The sequence below is a fragment of the Gambusia affinis genome, linkage group LG23 (genome assembly GCF_019740435.1).
Source record: "Gambusia affinis linkage group LG23, SWU_Gaff_1.0, whole genome shotgun sequence".
Classification (NCBI taxonomy): domain Eukaryota; kingdom Metazoa; phylum Chordata; class Actinopteri; order Cyprinodontiformes; family Poeciliidae; genus Gambusia; species Gambusia affinis.
The window spans coordinates 13458829-13479370 of NC_057890.1; the positions used below are offsets into that span (position 1 = coordinate 13458829).

At 38.4% G+C, this 20542-nt stretch overlaps 1 protein-coding gene and 1 non-coding gene across 13 annotated transcripts in view; both read right to left on the reverse strand.

Moving 5' to 3' along the window:
* The window catches only part of uhrf1bp1l (UHRF1 binding protein 1-like), a 34180-nt gene that overhangs the window by 5143 nt on the left and 8495 nt on the right, over positions 1-20542 (reverse strand). For 3 of the 12 annotated variants that reach the window (XM_044107734.1, XM_044107735.1, XM_044107733.1), the window contains exons 2-20: positions 17876-18038; positions 15777-15815; positions 15252-15343; positions 14870-15059; positions 14635-14775; positions 13492-13659; positions 11462-11645; positions 11287-11370; positions 11038-11214; positions 10557-10666; positions 9566-9707; positions 9273-9466; positions 7252-7974; positions 5554-6194; positions 4461-4544; positions 3645-3793; positions 2343-2500; positions 2117-2267; positions 723-764 (exon numbers count right to left, since the gene is read on the reverse strand). In XM_044107734.1, coding sequence (XP_043963669.1) covers positions 723-764; positions 2117-2267; positions 2343-2500; positions 3645-3793; positions 4461-4544; positions 5554-6194; positions 7252-7974; positions 9273-9466; positions 9566-9707; positions 10557-10666; positions 11038-11214; positions 11287-11370; positions 11462-11645; positions 13492-13659; positions 14635-14775; positions 14870-15059; positions 15252-15343; positions 15777-15815; positions 17876-18038 — 3632 coding nt within the window. The remainder of the gene's footprint in view (positions 1-722; positions 765-2116; positions 2268-2342; positions 2501-3644; positions 3794-4460; positions 4545-5553; positions 6195-7251; positions 7975-9272; positions 9467-9565; positions 9708-10556; positions 10667-11037; positions 11215-11286; positions 11371-11461; positions 11646-13491; positions 13660-14634; positions 14776-14869; positions 15060-15251; positions 15344-15776; positions 15816-17875; positions 18039-20542) is intronic. The other 9 variants (XM_044107741.1, XM_044107742.1, XM_044107740.1 and 6 more) reach the window with 5 other exon arrangements.
* trnai-uau lies at positions 8848-8921 on the reverse strand. The gene has a single exon. It is a non-coding gene; the product is annotated as a tRNA-Ile (tRNA).

The following is a 20542-nucleotide window of genomic DNA, read 5'->3' on the forward strand; positions in this document are numbered from 1 at the left end:
GAAGTGACATTTTCTCTCTGTTCTGAGAAGCTACAGTTGGGGGGGGGGAAGGTGGAAAATGCAAAACAAGAAAAAGCCAGAAGCTATTCAGAAGGACTGAATGAGTGAGATAAGACAGAGAGGAGAGGGAAAAGATGGCCTGGAGAAGAAAAGGAAAGGTGGAGACGGAGGGGTGAGCGACAGGATTAGGAGGAAGATGGAGTGGGAGTTTGAGGGAGGGTAAAATTGGATGGAAAGAGAGGGAGGATGGGAGATAGAAATAGGTGGCAGGGGGGGTAAAGCTGGTGTCTCTCTCATTGCCTGAATCACTGGACTGAAACGGCAAAGTCTGCTGCAGTGGAGAGAGAGGAAGAGGAGGATGGAGAGAATTAGACGGAGAAGAGAACGGGAGGATTAGGGGTTAAATCTGTCCGAGCAAAAACCAGAAGTTAATTTAAATCTGCCGTGTTTAAAGACTGGGGGGCCTAATGTTGCAAATAATGGGACCACTCAGTCCATTACAGACAAATCTAGCCTTCATTAAGTGCCACTCACACTCACTCACACACGCACACACACACCCACGCACACACCCACACACACGCAAGTGCTCCCCGTTTGCTGCTGGAAAAGCAGCAAACACACAGGCTTCATGTGTGTAAACATGTTAAGCACAGGCACAGAAGCGCCAAGCCAAGCATGCATGTTAGGACTGACATGGTGAATTAACACCCAGCGGTTACCTGGGCTGCTCTGAGCAGGTATTGGTACTGAACACACCATACCTGTGGTTACGGGAGGTAAATAAAGACAGAAGCAGGGATGGGTGTGTTAGAGTGGAAAACCTGTGAAACTGAACACAACAAACTAATCTGTCATCTAGTTTTTAAGCATTTCTGATTATATTCCTAATCTCACCTGAATAGGTTGTTCACAATCCATTTTAATCCAATCATATCATTACGTTCTAACCCAATTCATTTTATTACAGTATAAATATTAATTGCAGTCTTGATTGGAGTTAGATTGGATTGGTCAGGCTTTTTGTATAAATATAGCTGAGTATCATCAGCGTAACAATAGATATTTTCCTAAACTGTCTAATAATTTTAATACTTTATGCACATTTATGTAATGTAATGTTAGCTAATATAGTTTATTCAATAAAATTTATAACAGTGATAAGCCATGTTATGTACATCTGTAAAAACACTAATTTTAGGGAAAGTTTGAGCATTTTACTCTTATTTTCTCTCTGTTTGGGTGGGTATGGCGGCTTATTTATTTTTTAATCGCAATAGTTTCAGTAAAAATCTGAAGAGTCTCCATTTTCTGATCTCTGTCTATTCTGAAATAAAATAAAATAAAAACAAACAAAGGAAAAATAGATTTCAATACTTACTGCCTCTAAAATAACATAAAAACAATTACGATTCATTGTTGGTTTCTGATTTGGCATCTTTGGTATCTGACCTGATATTGATTAGTTCTGAGTTTAAAATATAATCTCTAATCTCAATTTGTGAAACCATTCGTGGAAATTCAGAAAACATGAAAATGAAATTATCAACTTGGCTTTTCTGAAATCTTAAAGCTGGTATAGAGCGAATTAATTTTGAATAGGTTTGGACAAAATCCCAGATCCTGTGCTTCTATAACCCAAACTAAAATTATATTGCCTAAAATGTCAAAATAATGTAAATATTGTAAATATAATCTCCTTTATAAGAAAGTTGTTGGGTTTTTTTAAAACACTGTTTTCCTTAATCTAGATGATAATAAAAGCTCATTTAAAACCTTTATAGTTCAGGAACTCCTCTTATTTTTCTAAGAAAAGCATTTTAACCTTTCCAGTAACACCCTGCAGCTTCCTGCTCTTGGACAAAAGCCACTAATTTCTCGTTCTGTCTCACAATTGTCTCATAATTGTTCTGGAGTAAAAAAAAAAAAAAAAGGCGCTCTAAATGTAAGTTCAACAACTCCTCCCACATGCCAATTTTCACGATAATTTAAAGAAGTTCCAGATGAAAAAAGACAAAATAATATTACAGATAAAATATGCAAAAGCTGTGAAAAGTGGGTGGAACGTGGAAAACATGCAGAAACTGTAATAAATCATATCGATGGTTTTACTTACCAAGGCTGCGGTTGCTGAGGTACTCTCTGAGGCCAATGTTGCCCAGCTGGTTAGGAGTGACCCGACCGACCTCTAGGGTCACGGCTGAGCTCTCGCCCACGGCCTCCATGCCCACACACAACGTCTGGACCTTCAGCACCAGCACAGACACCTGGAGGAGGACATTCAGCATCATCATCTTGGCGTTTTGACATCTTCTGTGTCAAAAACTTCCTGGATCTCTCACCGTGTCTTTGGCGGGCTCGTCGATGCTCTGGGAGGTGGCGCTGACGCTGTCGGGGGACGCGGCCCCGTCCTTGTCCTGGACAGTCACTGCCTCGGCGGCGCTCTCCGGGACGTTCTGCTCGCTGATGGCGTCCTTGAAGCCGGAGATGGACACATCGTCTGTGAAAAATATACAACGAGAGGAAGAAAAATGAGACTTTTATGGTTTCCTATCAAGCTGCTCAACTGAAAATAAGCACAACGCTGCCCCCTGCTGTTAGTGACAAGCATCTTGTAAGTACATCTGTACCGTTTCTCCTGATTTGTGCAAAAGATGAAATGCAAAATGTACAAGAAGTTTATTAAAGTTAGCTACGGATGCTAACTTGATAAATGGAACATTTCTTCACAATACAACTCAGCCTGTCGCAATAATCAATCAATCAATTACTAGCATAATAATAATGAGCTACATTCTGATAATATTTTGATAACAGAGACATTGTAGTTCATTTTATTAATGCTTGTTTATGTTATTTGTTTCCGCTTTATTTGTTATTCTTGGTGGATTTTTTTTAATTTTGGATATTTGATATATCTTTCAGATTCAGTGTTAAGTTTAATTTATAAAATTAAATGTTTATTGGACTTTGAGTGGACGGATTTAGCAATTAGCAATATATAACATGAAAATGGTCTCAAAACGACAATATTATTGTTTATTGTAATAACTACTGGAACAATTTATCATCTAGCAAAATTTATTAGTATTAAAGTTTGTTAGAACACAACCATAGAAATTATGCATAACTTTTGTACATTAAATCCAAACAAATGAATTAAAGTTGGTGGTTCTAACAGGAATGAAATGTTTTGCAGTGTAGAGTTGAAACTACATATTTTCATACACATTTTGAAAAGTCAGAAGCACACAGTCAGACCACATCTGTTTTCCTGTTTTAGGTCAGTTAGTTTTACCAAAATGTTTTCTTTTTGCTAAATCATATGTTTCAGAAGGCTATAATTTCCTCTGTTCATTGTTAAAGTGGCCTATAACGCATCACACCTGTCCTCCAAATACAACAACTGGGATTATAGCCAAATATTTACAATTTTATTTAATAAAACAAGAAATTAAGGTCTTTATAAACTGTAATATTACATTGATATCTTTATGTGGGCCTCAATAATTTGGGTTTTATTTAGAAAGAAATAATTTTGGTAACACTAAACGACTTTAAACAGTGTTTTTGTGTCATTAAGGTTAAAAAAGGAAGAAAAAAGTATATCTGTGTTTTTATACAGAGTATGTAACTGAGTCCACCTCTCTCCGTTAAGCTGTAAGTGTCTCCGTCTTCCATCAAGTAGCTGTCTATGGAGATGTTGTCCAGAGACTGAAGGGACGGACTCTTCTTCATGTTCTTATAGGACACAGAGAAACTGGACTGGGAGCGATCGCGCATCAAACGACCGCTACAAAAATAAAAAACACAAATGCATAAGAAAAAATGATGCAAAAAGCAGAAGAAAATGAATACTGAATCCTAACACGACTACATTTAGATCAAATTAGATATCTGTTAAAAATAGGTGCAATTTTTCAATTTTATTAGGTCTAAAATACATTTTATAATCCTGACAAATGAGATTTGAGGCTACTGTGCTCCCAGAGCTCAGTGGGGCAGCCGTGAATTAAATATGCATCATCTCGTCTGTGTGGGGTTGTTTAAGGTCATGTCTACTCTCTTAATGGCTACAAATGATTGGAAATAAAACCAGAACTAAATCAGAGAACACAAGGCTAAAAACGGACAAAGACGACACAAAGCTTCTTGTTTTAACATCAAAACAGTAAAAAAGAAAAAAAGGTTATTATAAAAGAAAATTATAAGAGAGAGACGATAAAAACAGGGTGTCGTGCACACATGCAAATGCCCACTGGGGGATCCACAAACATTTGGACAGATTTTATTCATGAGACCGTCACGAGAACAAGGACACACACACACACACACACACACGCACACGCACACACACACACACACACACACACACACACACACACACGCACACACACACGTCACGCTGCAGGTGTGAAGTCAACTCTTTACCATATCTAGTCACAGATCCAGAGCCTTACATGTTAGACATGGAATAAAGGGAGGCGGATCTGCTGGAGTTTGAGGAGCTGAGGAGATCAGAAACCACAGACAAACTTCCTTTCCTTGGTAGAGAGAAAACACACACACCTCACGTCGGTCAAAGTGAAAGGCAAGAGGCAGAAAAGAGAGTTAATGAGCTCAGAAATTATGGACAATGAATGAGGTTGAAACATGAAATGAGTGACACTGGAAGTTTAGACACAAAGCTCTTGTGTTCAGGAAGATTGGATCAGTGGCAGAAAGACATGAAGGTTATTGATAGAACGGTTCTCAGAAACACTGCAGGAGAGAAGAATGTCAGAATTTATGAGGACAGAAATAAATCTGCTTGTTGTATTTAGTTTTCCCTCATTACTCAGTGTGTAAAAGGCTGCTGTTAAGATTAAGACGACAACTACAGACACCGATATTTCTTAAAATCTGCTGCAAGAAATTATAATTCTGTTGATAAATGTGACCCATTATTTTGCAGTGGTCATAATCTGTCATATTTTATAAGACTTAAATGTGGATTGGAACCAAAGTATTTAAAAAGCAGGGTATATTCACTCCTGAATAGACTCAATTTTCAGATATTAAACAAAAAAGTGGGAAAAAAAATTCTGTAAAGAGTCATAATTCCTAATCCTGACTCTGAATTGTTTGAATTCAGAATTCGATCAGAATTGAATCAGACTGAAAATGCTCAAAAATAAATATTAAGTTGCGTTTAAGTTGTACGTCTTTGCCTATCAGTGAGTATTCTGCATATTGCTTGACGCCACCGAAGAAAGCCGTCCTGCCTATATCCATTTTGAATAATTCTTTGACTTTATTTTATTTTAGAAATATGTACATTGATGGAATTTGGTTCTGTATGAACACTTACAGAATTGTTTTAAACAGAATTTCTAGACCGTTTGAATAGCTTCTGAATTAAAAATAAATTCTGAATCAAATGGTGGCCCCTAAAAATCTAAATAAATCGCTGAAAGACTCACATCGCTATCAGCTTTGAAAAAGAATCATTTTGCATGATTAAAGTTTGCATCTTTAATAAGATGCAAACTTAAGAAATAAAGAAAAATGTACCTGGAAATTGACTGAGGCATCTTTGCAGCTGCAGCTTTCTCTTTGTCACTGAAGTCAGAAAGCGGGTCGATCAAAGCGGTTTTCGGGTCCAGCCTAGAACCCGCTTCATCCCCAGTTCCTAACCCATCCACCAAGCCCTCCCCCACTGCCTCTGATCCCCCCCTGTCCGGGTTCTTCGCCGGAGTCCTCTCCTCACAAGTCGAGGAGGGAATTAATGGGGTAGCACCCAGAGTGGCGCCCCCTTCTGGACCTTCACCACATAACAGCTGGTCTACAGTGCAAGGCTGCCTGGCTGCTCCTCCGCCTTCAGACCCCGGCTCCTCGTTGGCCCTTCCTGGCCCCTCCGCCACGTCACCTGCTGGTTCAAGCGTCCCTCTGCTCTCCGAGGGGGAGAGCTCTGACCCAGCAGGAGATCCTGAACCCTCAGGCTGGGGAATGGGCTTCATGAGGAGTGACACCTCGGCGCTCTTCAGCAGGAGGCCCAGGCAGAAGGTGAAGGGTTTGTGGTCGGCGGGACGCTGCGTCGCGTCTTTGCGCTCTCTCTTGGAGGCCATGCTCTCCAGATCCTGCTGCAGCGTTTGCTGCAGGGTTTTCAGGCTGCGCAGGAGGTGCATCAGGAACACATACTGCCGATGGCTCACCTGAAACACAGATTTGAACAAAAGCAAATATCATGACATATTAAACTTAGTATTTGCTAAATAAGGGGTTTGCGAACGTTTCCATGTCCCCTCAAACAGCATTAAATACTGGCAAAACGGCAGACAACGATACAAAATATGTAATAAAACAACTCTTAGGACGATTTTTCTCACTTTTACTTTCTGTTCTCAATAAAAAAATGTTGCATTCATTTAGTGGAAGTGCTGCCTCATATTTTATGCTGTCAGAAAGACGAGCCTGTCAAATGCCAGTGCAATAAATTATCAAGTTATATTTTGTAATAATGATTGAAAAATAGATTTTATGAAAAAATTGTTTAAATAAAAAAATGTATTCAATTTATTTGTTTTTTTTTTGTTTTCCCCCCTTTTGGACCCAACTTTGGAAAACCCTTAATAAAAATTAAAATGTTCTTCGTACTATGTCGTCATGAACCTGTTTTAATGCTGAGGCATCAAAATTACATCTTGAATTTTTTCATACCAGGTCCATTTTAAAAAAAAATAAATTACAAACAATATAAAAAAATCTTCAAAAAGTTACTTTACTTTCAATCATCCTTTCTCCGAGTTGGACCACAGGGTGTAATTCTGCTTAATTATGAGAATATAGACATAACATTAGCAAAAAAAAGACCATTTTATCTTAAATTTACAACAAAAAAGTTGTTTTAATTACAAAAAAGGTTCTAGAGTAATAAGATGTGATGTCATTTTCTTGAGCATCCAAACTTTTCTCCTGTTATTACAACTTTATTCTGGTAATTTTAACACTTTATCCTCACATTGTCTTACAACTTCATTCTCATAAATAAAAAGATAAAAGTTTGTAGCCTGGCCCTGATATTTGATCACATAGTTGACCTGAGTTCAAAGTTCAAATAAATAGAACCTTGTCATACTAGATGGCGGCCCTGGCAGTGCTGACATTTGAACTATGGAAACCCAAGAAGTGCATGAATCCAGTACAATCTGCTTTATATGGATAATCTCTCACAAAACTACGACATCTTTCTACATAAAAACACAAACGTACCTGAGCGCTTAGCGGCTTCTGTACATGAACCAACAGATGGACGTCTGCGTCTTTACTTGGTGACAAGGAGCAGCATGAGTTGGGGAGGCTGTCCAGTGAGTGAGGTTTATGTAGGCCGTTACTTTGTGTTGATGATGGCGTGCTATCGGTGCTGTAATACTCCTTCAACATTCGCTTCCTCTGCAGACGTGCGACCGCCTCCGCTGACGAACTTCTGGACAGTCCAGTTCCCGCCGAGTCTTTCAGCTTCTCCTGGTGCTGGACAAGCTTGGTGGGCTGGCACGCCCACACCGTGAGAGGGAACGAGTCCACGAAGGCCTGCGGCCGCCCTTTGCCCCCACGGCTGCCTTCGTAGTCCACCCAGAACTGGGCGAAGTGCAGCGCCCAGAAGTCGGCGGCTGCAGGCATTCTGAGGGCGTCCGTCCCCATGGTGGGCTCCACCAGCCCCTGGTGGACGTGCTGCAGCTTGGTGTCCTGCTCGTGAGCATGCAACTGGAAGACGGGGTGGAGGACGGGCACGGAGGAGGGCGAGCGGGGGAAAGTGGAGAAAGATGGAGAGAAGAAGGGTTCCCCTTCGAAGGCCTGCAGGAGTGTCTCCAGGTGGGAGCGGGTGCAGTTGGGGGGGTGCCGGGTGTTGGTGGCGACCATCTCTGATGTCTGGATGGAGACGGAGCGAGGCAAGTCCGCAGCGTAGGAGGCGTCCGGCTCCGTGGGAACCACCAACTAAAACAATCAAACATCAGAGAAAACATTTTACATGACTTTAAATAGAGCTGGAGCAAATAATTGTTATAAATCGACTTTTGAAATAATCATCTGCTAACTTAGTTACCGATTAATTGACACAAAAAAGGCAATTTGCTTAAAGTACCGCCAGTTATTTAAGTAGTGTTCAAGCAAAAAATATAAACATATTGCAAAAAATCAATTAATGAAATTAATTGTTTAAGCTGGATAAAAGAACTAACGCTGTACAGCCACCTGAGAAGAGTATGAGAAGTATTAAGCTTCAACAACAGAAAAAAAAGGTTCTACAAATAATTATATGCATTTTCTAAGTCATTTAAAGCCAAGTATCATTTTCCTGCCACCAAACATTTCTGTGCTACTTTACGCAAGCTAGCCTCAACAAGTTTGAATGCAAAACTCTGAGGTTTGTGTTTGATATATATTAATTTCATTAAAAACAAAGCAATTATATAAAAATAACAGCAAGATATATTTTATTTCAGAGCCACTTTTTTATTTTGAAGTGTTGATTTTATTTTTCCACCCTTTTCGATTTTGAAGCATTGTTTGTGTGAAACACATTGTCTTCCCATTGACCAGTACGGGGATTGAACCACTTTCCTCAGCGTTATTAGCACCACACCTCGTCCAGCTGAGCTAATCTCAGCGGGTTTTTCTTCAATACATGGTAACTCATAATGTTGAGTTTCCATGGATTTAAAAAAAACTTGCATCATCTTACCACAATGAAGATTTGAGAAAAGAGCTCATATTCTATTGTTTTTCAAAATCAATGTGCATAATGGTTTAATATACAGCCTCCTGCAATATTAGAGTGTTTATTTCCTGAAGACTTTATATCTCAGTTGTCCAGTGTGGGGATTGAACCCATGACCTAGGCATTATAAATACCCTACTCTGACCAGCTGAGCTAACCAGCCACACATAATGTTGAGTTATTAATGTAAGAAAAACTTACATGATGTTGACAAAAGCTGTGAAATTCTGAAGTTTTTCAAAATCAACATGAATTTTGGTTCAATTTGAATCCTCCTGCTACTTTGAATTGTTGATTTACTGAAAGACTTTATGTTTCAATTGGCCAGTGTGGGGATTGAACCCATGACCTTGGCTTTATGAGTACCACACTCCGACCAATTGAGCTAACCAGCCATACATATTTTTGCGTCTTCGTCGATATAAGAAAAAACTTTCATTCCACCGTCATAAAATGGGAAAAGGTTTGAGGGCAGTGAATACTTCTGCAGGGCAGCGACTGCTTTAATGCTTACTTTCAGCATGAGGCCGTCCACCTTGATGTCGACGTGTTCGTCGGGTTTCTGCGAGTCGTTGAGCTTGTAGATCTGCATGAACTGCTCCAGGCTCTGCCTCAGGTCCAGAGCGAAGAGGTTGATCCACACCAGGCTGCGGGGATCCAGAACCAGCTGCAGGGCGTTGAGCTGGGCGTACAGGTTGGGACACGGGACTGCAGGAACAGGAGGAGGAAAAAGGGAAGAGGTTTAATGTTGTGTAAAATTTACACATACAGAGAAGGAAACAAAAACTATTTGAGTAAAAGCCTTACTGGGGTAATCTTTTCCATCTGGAAAGTAATATTCTGTAAACTCGACATGGATGGCCGGCATCTCCGGGGGAAGATACAACGACTTCTTATTGCAGGAGATCATGGTCTTTGGGCTGGAGCGCCGCTGGTCTGCCGTCGACACCTGAAGGGGGGGGGGGACAGATCCAGAAAAATCAATCAGCTGTTTATTACACTTCAACTTTTCCACATTTTATCACCTTTCAACCATTAACATGTTTTACTGGGATTTTATGGGGCAGAGTAAAAGAGTAGAGGATAACTTTTCTGTTGTGATGTTTAATTTTTATTTTATGTACTTATCAATATTACTCTTATTTATTTTTTGCATTATCTTTTTTCTTTTCATCAACTTATTCTATTCTGTTATCGTTTTTGTACAGGATTTTGATGCTACATTAATTAATTTGACGGGACATTAACTGTAATGTCAAAGGTTCAAAATGAAAGTGGCAGCATGATGCTGAGGAGACGCTTTTCTTCAGTGGGTGATATTAAAGCAAATTAGACATATATAGATATATTTTTATCAAATAATCTAGCATATACAGACAAAAACGTGCCACATTATCATTAGGGCCATCAGAAAAAATACATATAAAGTTTCTTAGAATAAGAATTGTTTATGCATCATCAAGCAAATAAATATTTAAAAACTCAAATCAACCAAACATGTGGGACAGGGTTCAGTGTGAATAAAGTGCAGATTTACACATCCTGTAACAAGGAAGAAACTATTATCTGATTCTTTTCATATACTAACATAATTGACAAATAGTTAAAAGATATTAGGTTATTTATTTGAATTTGACATAGATTTATTTTTTCAGTGGCCCTCTGTCGTACTTTTCAGACTTTATTTTCTAGAAGAAACTTACATTTTTGCTACCAACATAAAGAGTTCGTGACTGGAATGGCCGCAAAATGATACTTTTTTTGTTTGTTTTCTTTTTTTGAGGGTGTGTTGCGTGACCTGGTAGATGCTGAAGTCCGCCATCCTGAGGACGAAGGAGCTGGACACGAGCTGCGTCTTCGGAGGCGGAGGGCTGAAGGAGGCGCTGGAGGAGGAGGTGTTTATCTTCCCTGGAGAGAACGAACAAAACAGGAAAGAAAAGAAAAAATAAGGGAGGGAAGAAAAAGCAAACAAATGGAGATGGGCTCTTCAACGAGTGTGCATCACCGCACCTAGGTGTGCGCAAAAACCACACACACACACACACAGTGGTACCTGGCTCTAGGCACCAGCAGCACTGGGGTGGAGGTTGTGTGTAGGGGCTCCAATCTAGGAGTCCTCCATCTGCCTCCCTAAGCCCTACTTCTCCTTCTGCACCCTCCTGACCTCCTAGAGGCTCATAAACCTCGTCCTTAAGGGACACTGAGGGACAGAAAACCCACAGGGATGACGTCCTGCTGAGCTAGCAACTGAAGCGTATGAAGAAGTGCATTTTGCTTACCGTGATGTGGGGAGCCGTGATGCGGGGAGCCGTGTGCAGCGCCGGGGCCTTGTCGGTCTCGAACCGCGCCCTTTAACCTTTCCACGTCAGTTTTGTACTCGTCCAGCAGACTCTTGGCCCAGGTCTCTCTGGTTTTAGTGGCTTCGCTGTAGTGCATCCAGTGAACACAACTGTCCCCTGAGAAAAGGACGGGAAACATGAGAGCAGACAGTGAAAGGTTTACCAGAAACAAGGAAGTGAAGACCCAACCTGCTTTGTGGAAAGGGTAGTAGTCGAGGGTGATGGAGCTGAAGGAAAGCTGCATCGCTCCACCCGTTATCCGCCTACTGGTTCCTGTGGAGAAGAGAGCAAAAAGTAAAACTAGATAAGAGTAGAAACCTTGGATAATTTTCCTTCTACTGTGTTTCTAATGTGTATTTGATACCTTTGTCCTTGGTGTGGATGTCATCACAGATGTGCAGATCCAGGTGTGTGATCTGGAGGTGGTGTGAGGTCTCACACACATCGTAGGCGCTGAACAGCTTGGCCATGGTTGCACTCTGGTCAGCAGCTGTGGACGCCTGCTGGGTGCGCACTTGTTGGGCAGTAGGGGGCGGCGACGACGAAACCTGGTGAACACAGACGGCATCTTTCAGCGCCTCTGCTTTTCTTTTGCACTAACCTGGGTTACACTGTGGATGTGCCGTGGTGGTGCAGGGGTTAAGCACAACCCACATAAGGAGGCCTTAGTTCTCGACGCGGCCGTCGCAGGTTCGAATCCCGGCCTGGCAACCTTTGCCGCATGTCTTCCCCCTTCTCTCATTACCCACTTTCCTGTCAATTAACTATCAAATAAAGGCCTCTAGAGCCAATGAAACCTAAAAAAACCCACTTGTTCCACAGTAAAATTTAAGCAGATTTCAAGAATTTTTAAGGTACGTTTGCAAACTCTTGCAGAGAAAAACAATACAAATATACCAAAAAAAGACAGTTCCAATTCACTATTACATACAGTCTGTTTTTATGTTTTTCACACACCTTACAAACATGACTGGTCCAAGAATAAAACCCCAATTTAAAATAAAATCCCCAATTTAAATAATGTTGTTTAATGTGTAAAATATAAGACAATCAATATGTCACCAAACCATTAGGAACTAACACTCAATATCAATCAATCAATCACTTTATTTTGGTAAATTGTCCACATTAAACACAGGAAACAACAAAAGAAAAAATACAACAATAAACAAACCCACAGTTTACCAAAAAAGGAATAGGCTGAAGCAAAGCTTATTCTTGCCAACCCTGTTTCTTACCCAACAACCTACCATGATATTTTCACAGTACATATAGAAATCTACATAACAGCATAAGATTTTATCATTTTACATTTTAAAACTCTTTTAAAGTTCATCAAAAAAGGACATAACTTAAAATCATCATTCAATTCATCCCACATCAATAACTGAAACACATCTAGACTTTATCTGACTTTTCTCTTTTGCACATTCAAATATAAACAAACCTCGCAAATTATATTTATTCTATCTTAGCTGAAATAATTTCTGAATATCAAAAGGAAGACTTTTATTCAATGCTTTATAAATTATTTCCAGTATTTTTAAGTAAACAATATCTTTAAATTTTAATATATTACTTTGGATAAAGAGTTTATCAGTTGGTTCACAATAAACCAACTGATAAATAATCCTTTTTTTTTGTAACTTAACTAATATATCAATGGTTGTTTTACTTGCATTTCCCCAGATTTCCGAGCAAAAAGACAAATCCAAAGAGAAATATACAAAGGAAGTTACAAAAAACAATCTAAAGAATTTTTCTTTCTACCTTTTCTGGCATTCAGCAAATAGAAATACTTTTGAAAATTCTAACCAATAGAAAAAAAGAAAATATTAGTTTGATTTAACTTTATATCTTTTGTTAGATATTTACATAAACCTTTGTTATGTGTATATAAATATCTGACCTCACTTGGAAAGAATGTTTTCCAAATTTTTAATAGAACATTAGCTTGCACTTCATTATAAAACTGCAGTTTTAATGTTGAGCACTTTCAAGGACTTTATACAGAAACCAGGCACTTTCTAAACCTTGAAAACATCCAACTGAAATTCTACAATTTTTAAGGATTTCAAACACCAGTACAAACTCTGAAAAAAGAAAAAAATAAATGCTTGATTTAAGTTTTTAACATCTTTTAATTGTGTAAAACATGCAGTGCTCAATGTGTCCACCAGATGGCATACTAAAGTAAATTTAAGACATTAAGTAATTATGAGGGAAGCGTAGTGGAAGGGGAATGTTGAGGAGCAGAACAATGTTTTCGGATTTTCTGATTAAATAGAAGAAAAACTTTGACAGCAAGTACAAAGCAGATAGATTTAAAAAAAAAATTAAAATAAAATCACTGTACCAACCTTAGAAAGAGTTATTTGTTCACTGAACACGTACCTGATCGTCTGCAGCCATGCTCTTCCTCTGCTGAGCAGACTTCTCCATGGCTTCGCTGAGGGACTTTGCATACTGAACCATAGCTTTGAGCTGGGAGTCGGTCAGAACCCACAGCAGGTCGTCCAGAATGAGAATCAGCTTTGAAGCCACAACGTTGCAGTCCTTTATCTGCATCAGGAAGAAACGCTCGTACAAACATGAAAAACAAAGATGGCTGACAGCATGACGAAAGTTTTCAGACCAATTTATCATTGCATGAGTCAAGACTGGAACAATTAATAATGATTAATTGATTATTGAAGTAATTATTTAGTTACTGATCAACTGTTGACTGGAATATACAGACTAAAAAAAAGCCATTTGGTGAAAAAAAAAAAACATGTACAGAGCCAAAACTGTGCAAAAAATATACATGAAGATGCAATTAAGATAAATTTACAGGCAAACTTTATTTTTTTGCTTCATCCACGTAGTTTTAGCTTAACCTACAGCAGTGCTGTTATTGTATTTCAGGAAGTAAAATGTTTATTTTCTCATTTTAAAAAGGAATTAAATTATTTGCATCTTCTAATTTATTTCTAATACTGTATAAAAAAGTTTAAGTGGCTGAATGAAATATATATATATATATATATATATATATATATACATATTTAAAATGTGCCAATTTTTTTTATTCAATTAATCACCAAAATAATTGATTATTAGAACAATCATGGGTTGCAGGCCCGATTTTCTCCACTTTACAATTTATTTATTTAGATGTAAAATTAAAATGATACTTTTTTTAATTTCCTTGTTATGTACTACATTATATTGGTCTGTCACAATTTTCAGTTTTTTAGTTGAGATCATTTGAAAAAGTTCCAGGTGGCGCTGCAAAAATTATTATATTAGTTATCGATTAATTTATCAATAACTAATATATCAATTATTCTGATAATTCAACAGCCAGAAACTTGGTACATTCTGCAGATTATGAAGTGGTTAAATGAAAAATCAGTAGAATGTGCCAGTTTTTTATCTGATTAGCAGAATAATTGATATATTAATAATTACTAAAACAATCGTTAGTTGCAGCTCTAATTTGGTGGATAATTATTAAGAGAAATTATTAGATGTTCTCTCTTCTCAGACACCAACCCGTCTCTTCAGAGTGACCCTGATCTTGGACTGGTTGGTGATGAGACGGATCGGGGCGCTCAGCATCTCGTGCTCGGCGCTCTGGATGGCGTCGGCCTCGATGCGGATCATCTGCCAGCTGATTTCTTTAAACGTCAGGATCTGCAGCCAAAAAAAACGTTGATGAGTCAAAGATCTCTACACAAGGCGGCCTAATCAGAAACATTTCCTCTGAAAGGAGCCGGTGCCGACCCACCTCCCCCCTCTGAGGGTCCTGGATGCGGGTGAATCGCAGGTCGCTGATGCTCCAGCTGGTGTTGACGCTGTACACCTGCAGCTGGGAGAGCTCAAAGGAGGCGTTGAAAGCCTTGGCGCTGATCTTGATGACGATGGAATTGATGGATAAGGAAATGCCCTCCACCACCTTCTCAGCAAAGCCATATTCACTGCACAGACAACAAACACGGTGATTAGCAAGTAAATGTGGGCTAATATCGGGTTTTTGCAAAGAGATTAAATCAAAGCATCACTTTTAAATTTGATTTCAATGCATCTGCTGCATCCTTCTGCATTTTAGAAATCAGAGTAATAGATTTCTGGCACCAAATAACTCATTTTCCTGCAATGCAAAAGCTCACCTTTGTCCAGATGCCGTTGCTATGGGAGACGGACCATTAGGGGGACGAGGCTCGTCACATGTGCTCATTTCCATTATCACCTTATCCAAGGTCTACAAGAGAACGCATAGCTTTACTTTAACACCAACAAAAAGAAAACATTATTTTGTGTTCATAAAACAAATCTCTACTATTAGGCGACATTAGTTTGATTATATCAATAAATAAATGTCAACGTGTTTGTCAAAAACAAAGGGACAAAGCAAACAAAAATGGCGTAAAAGTGTGAATTATTACAAGAGTTGAAGTTGATCTCTTTCTTAATTATTTTCTCTACCTTTACATCCACTGAACAATTCAAAAAACTAAGATAAATCAACAATACTTAGCCTGGTGGGGGCACAAGTAAAGCCTGGTGGCCCACCAGCATTTTAATACACAGAGGGAAACTCGCAGTTTCTGTCAAGTTGTTTGACAGAAACTGAAATCTGGTTTTCCAATTTGGGTTGATTTAATAATAGATAAGAAGCAAGAACATAAACTTACCAAAGAAATTGGGTGAGTCTTTAGTTTTGTCCATGGTATCTGTTAATGAAAAGCCAACAGATGTTTAATGCCAAAAGAGAAATTAATGAAAGTAAAACAAGCACTAAAGCCAGATGAGTTACAGTCCACGTCAAATTACACAGCAGAATGGATTCAGAGCAAGTGTTTGTTGGCAAGTTTTATTTTGAAAGAGCAACTTGTTCATCAAGGAGTCACAAATCAGTGTTTGACTGTTAAAGTGAATTAAACATTTCATTTGCTTTGCTCTAAACAAAAATAATCAAAGTCTCCAGCAGGGGGTGCTAGCTCACATCCATCACTGAGTGGACAACTACAACAATGTGAACCTGCATTAATTCTGCACTCTAAACAGTTATTCAAAGTGTAGTCAACATTTTTCACCAAGCTACAATAAAAGAAAAGCTTGGATTTTTCTCTTTCAGTGAGAGATTATGCAACTGCAATAAAGATTAACCTATTTGAGGCTTTTTTCATATGTTTATCCACTCAACATGCCCTCATTTTATAAACTTCATTTAACCAGGACAAGCATCAAATATCTTCTGTTTGCAGCATTTTGAAGCTAAATAGGACACTATAATGGGTTTAGATGATTTGTAAGAGGAAGATACAAGAGACGGGGAGCTGAACATGTGAGGAAGTGAGATAAAAATCTGTGTTCTCATATTTTAAATCAGCCTGAACTGAAAAGGTAAAAAAAAAAAAAAAAAAAAAGAGAGAGAGAGAGAAATGTATCCAAGCAGTAAAGACAGTTTCTGCTCACCAGCTCCACCTGTCATAAAGAAATCTGCCGCAACACAAAAACTTCCAGTGAATGATTACAGCTGAAAAACAGCAAAGTCTGCATAAAAACAGACAATAAAGGAGGGCGATCAAGGATGAACAAAGCACAGAGCTTACTGTGTTGCTCCCTGACAAAATGGCGACTAAAAGTGAGCTAAAATAACTGAAGAGAAAGTCCAAGAAGAGAAAAAGAGGTGGAAAATGGACCTTGGTCTGTGCAAATGTGGAGCCATAAGTAAGTTATATAGCTTCTTTCAGCTATTCCAGGGTGTGCCAAAGTCTGCTCATGAATGTGATGTAAAGCTGAGACAGATCAAGTTATAAAATAAACAGAGAGCATAAAAGTAGAGTAGTCAGAGACCAAGATTACTGCTAGAGACATACAATCAGAGGAAGCATAATCCCTACAAGTAAATTAGGTACATAGACGCAAACAATAATGAGACAAAATCTAATTTTCCACTTGACATTTTCATGAATTATTATTTTTTTATTGGTAACAAAATGGCTGAATTTATCCATGAAATGCATGAAAACAGTTTGGGCTGAGGCAATGCAGTGCTGTGCCTCACCTCAGGGGGCGCTGTGTCACACAGTAAGTGAAGCAGAAAGGAGGAACTATGCATCTACTACAGTCTGTCTAATACATTTAATGAATGCAAGTGACGTAATTAGTCTTTCTGATCAGCCATGAATGCTCTGTGAAAATGCGTGAGGCAGAAAGTACCATGTCTCACTGATAAGGGGCAGTGCTGAGTACAACAGGCAAAACATGCTCTTCTTCTACACATTGAAATGATTGAAAGCAGCAGAAAAAATACAAAAATACAGTCAGAATAAAACCTTTAAAGGCCACTCTTCTTGTGGTTGCCAGATTTTTTAAATATGAAAGAAAAATTAAAGAGAAGGCTGTTTTATTTTCTAACATTGTGATAGAAATATTTCAAAGTCTTCATTTGCAAGTAAAGGATAACACATAATTTAGAATTTTAAAAAGAAGTCAGTAAAAAAAAAAAAAATTCAAAGAAATTTTTTTTCTTGCTCTTGCATTGTTAAATTGATTAAAAATATTAATTAGTTATGGTCAAAATTAAAATATGAGCTCCTATATTGGATTTTAGATTTGTACATTTGATTCTGAGACAATCTGTGCCTCACCAGTCATGAAATTCATAATGAAAGATTTGCCTGATGTAGTAGGTGTGCATACACACACGTGACTTCACTTGAGTCCTTAAATAACTCCATGCAAAATAAGTCTGGGGCATAATTTGAAATCCTTGTGTTGCCCTCACCCTGATGGCCGCCTTGTTGCAGAACACGCGGTTGATTGCCAGCCAGGTGGGCAGGTCCAGCAGACTCTGCAGGACCTCCTCGTCCAGCTCCAGGTTGGTCAGCTGGCCCTCCCCCTTCAGCGTGCTCAGGTTGATCTTATCCGGCGACAGGTTCTTAGCAAACCTACAAGACAACAAGACAGCGCCAAGCTTAGCGGTTGAGGATATTTATAGGAGGGGAGTTGTTGGCAAACAGTCGCCACCGGATACGCTGCTGGTGCATGAGATGTTTACACAAAAAACACACCCACATCTAAGGGTTTGGAAAGTGGCCTGTGTCAAAACTCAAAATTTAACATAAACTAATATTTATATAGTTTCTAGTTGGAACCAGGAATAAGTCTACCAGGGTAGAAATACTCCCAAATAGTAAACAGTTGAACAGTGTTGAGTTAAAACTTTGCTTTGAGAAGAATTAAAGCAATTCAGGGATGCAACCAACGACTACTTTCTGACAATTAGTAAATTAATCTCATTTTTAAAAAAGCCACATTTTCCAGATTTTTTATTTAACCTCTGAAGCTTTTTCATACAATAAGAGAAAAACATTAAAATATGCAAATAAACAAACAGTTAAATGCAATAACACAAAATTCCTTTAGTGAATTTGAACAAAGTGAAGCTAAAACTTTCCCACTTGAGGAGATTAGTGTAAAACATATTTACAGACAAAAATGCTTTTATTCTGAATTAAAAATGTGTATGTAACTTGTACAGTTTGAGCTTTATTACTTCTCTAAATATGTTATTTATTCAACAAATGACCTTTTCTGACTCTACTCCAGTTATTTAATTAGTTATCAAGCTACTTGACAATTATTTCAATAATCAATTCATTACAATTAATCGTTTCAGCCCTAAAACAATCATTATTTACAGTTTGGAAAGACTTTGCTTAGGTTATAACCTGTAATCTCTCTGAAACGAATAGAGTGTTGCCCAAAAACTGTCATTGTCATTTCTTTTATCAGAGCTGATTAAGACAAGATTGACTAAAGTCAGTCTAGACAAAGGTTCTGGGTGGCCTAGTCAAAGTCGAAACTTAAATCTGATTGAGACATTAAACAGGCAAATTATGCTCAAAAACCCTCAAATTGGAGCAAAAGGCCACTGAAATGGAAAAGACCTAATTCAAACCGTTATAAACGCCGATATTTTATAGAGGTCAAAGGTGACAGAATGGGTATAAACGGCAATTACTTCCTCCACGTAGGACCAGTTTGCTTTGGATTATTTTTTTTATCTAAATAAATTCAAACCACCACTTAAAAATGGCTTTTTACACAAATTACATAAACAGTGTGGCTTCTGCACACACATAATAAATGATAAAGACATAATAAAGACAGGCTAAGAAAAAATGTTCCAGGTTAAGTTCTGTGAGCAAATATTGGTCTTCAAACACACAACCGGGATACCTATGACCTGAGTGTTTTCCACCCACACTATCTTTTAGCTAATGGTTACCAGAGTGGTCTGATACTGAAGGTCTTATTGACCCATTAATCTCTGCAGCTCAATCTAATGAAATGATTTACCAATCTCACCATCTGCTACTGCAGTACAAACTGACAATGTTTGTCAACCTGGTTTGGTCATCAAACAGCAAAACAGATATAAATTATTGTTTTCTGCACCACAAAAGTAATAAAAATTATACTTTAACACAAGAAAGTGCACAACACAAATAATTGAGGGAACACTAAGCTTGCTAGTTAGCTAATCTTTCACACACAATCACACTAAAGCCGTAAACTGACAGGATCAAAGCTCATACTTTGACTATAAATAAAAACGTTAGTTGGGAACTGGTAATAAACAGAAATTAAATTACTAGCTGTAAGAAGATCTCTGGATCAAATGGGCAAAAATATTTGCCCCAGTTCAGCTGGAGGTTAGAAAATGGGTTTTTAGTTGTTTAAGCTACAAGGAACTCAATCCATCTACAATGGTTTTGATATATTGGTTATCTAGTAGTACTAGATAACCAATAAACCGTTCTGTTTTTAATGGTAGTCAGGTTGGATTTTGAGGTGAAGTTGGTAACAAACCATAAACTTTCCTTGTGGGATTTTACCATCAGGACTTCGAGTGGATGGCTTTAAGGATTAGAGCAGTAATGTACCGTAACTCCACTATATTTGATCACATTACACTAAATCTTTCTAAAGTCGACAACTTGCTAGGCAATCCTAGCAACTCACTCAATAGTCCCACGTTGAACACTAAGCTCCTAGTTTAGCTTAACACATGAGCTCATGGCTCAATTCAGGAGTTCACGTTATTTACTACAAATAAGGAGATTGAGAAGTTTATGGTTGGAATACTTCATAGTTGCTTGAATTGGTGTTGAAAGACACCAGCTAACAACTTAAGTGATTGTAGAAAGCATGCGTTAGCTAGATAGCTCCAAAATGGCTGCTAACAGACAGAAAAACTGTAATCCCACAGAAAGCAAACAACTGGATTCTTATCCGAGACTCTTTGCAAAATCTTTAGTGTTTTATGTGTAGCCGCTGTGAAACTTTGTCATCCCAAGCCAATAGTGAAGGGGTGCCCAAAGTCTGTCCTGGAGGGCCGGTATGCTGCATGTTTTAGTTCTATCCCTGGTTTAACGCACCTGGATCA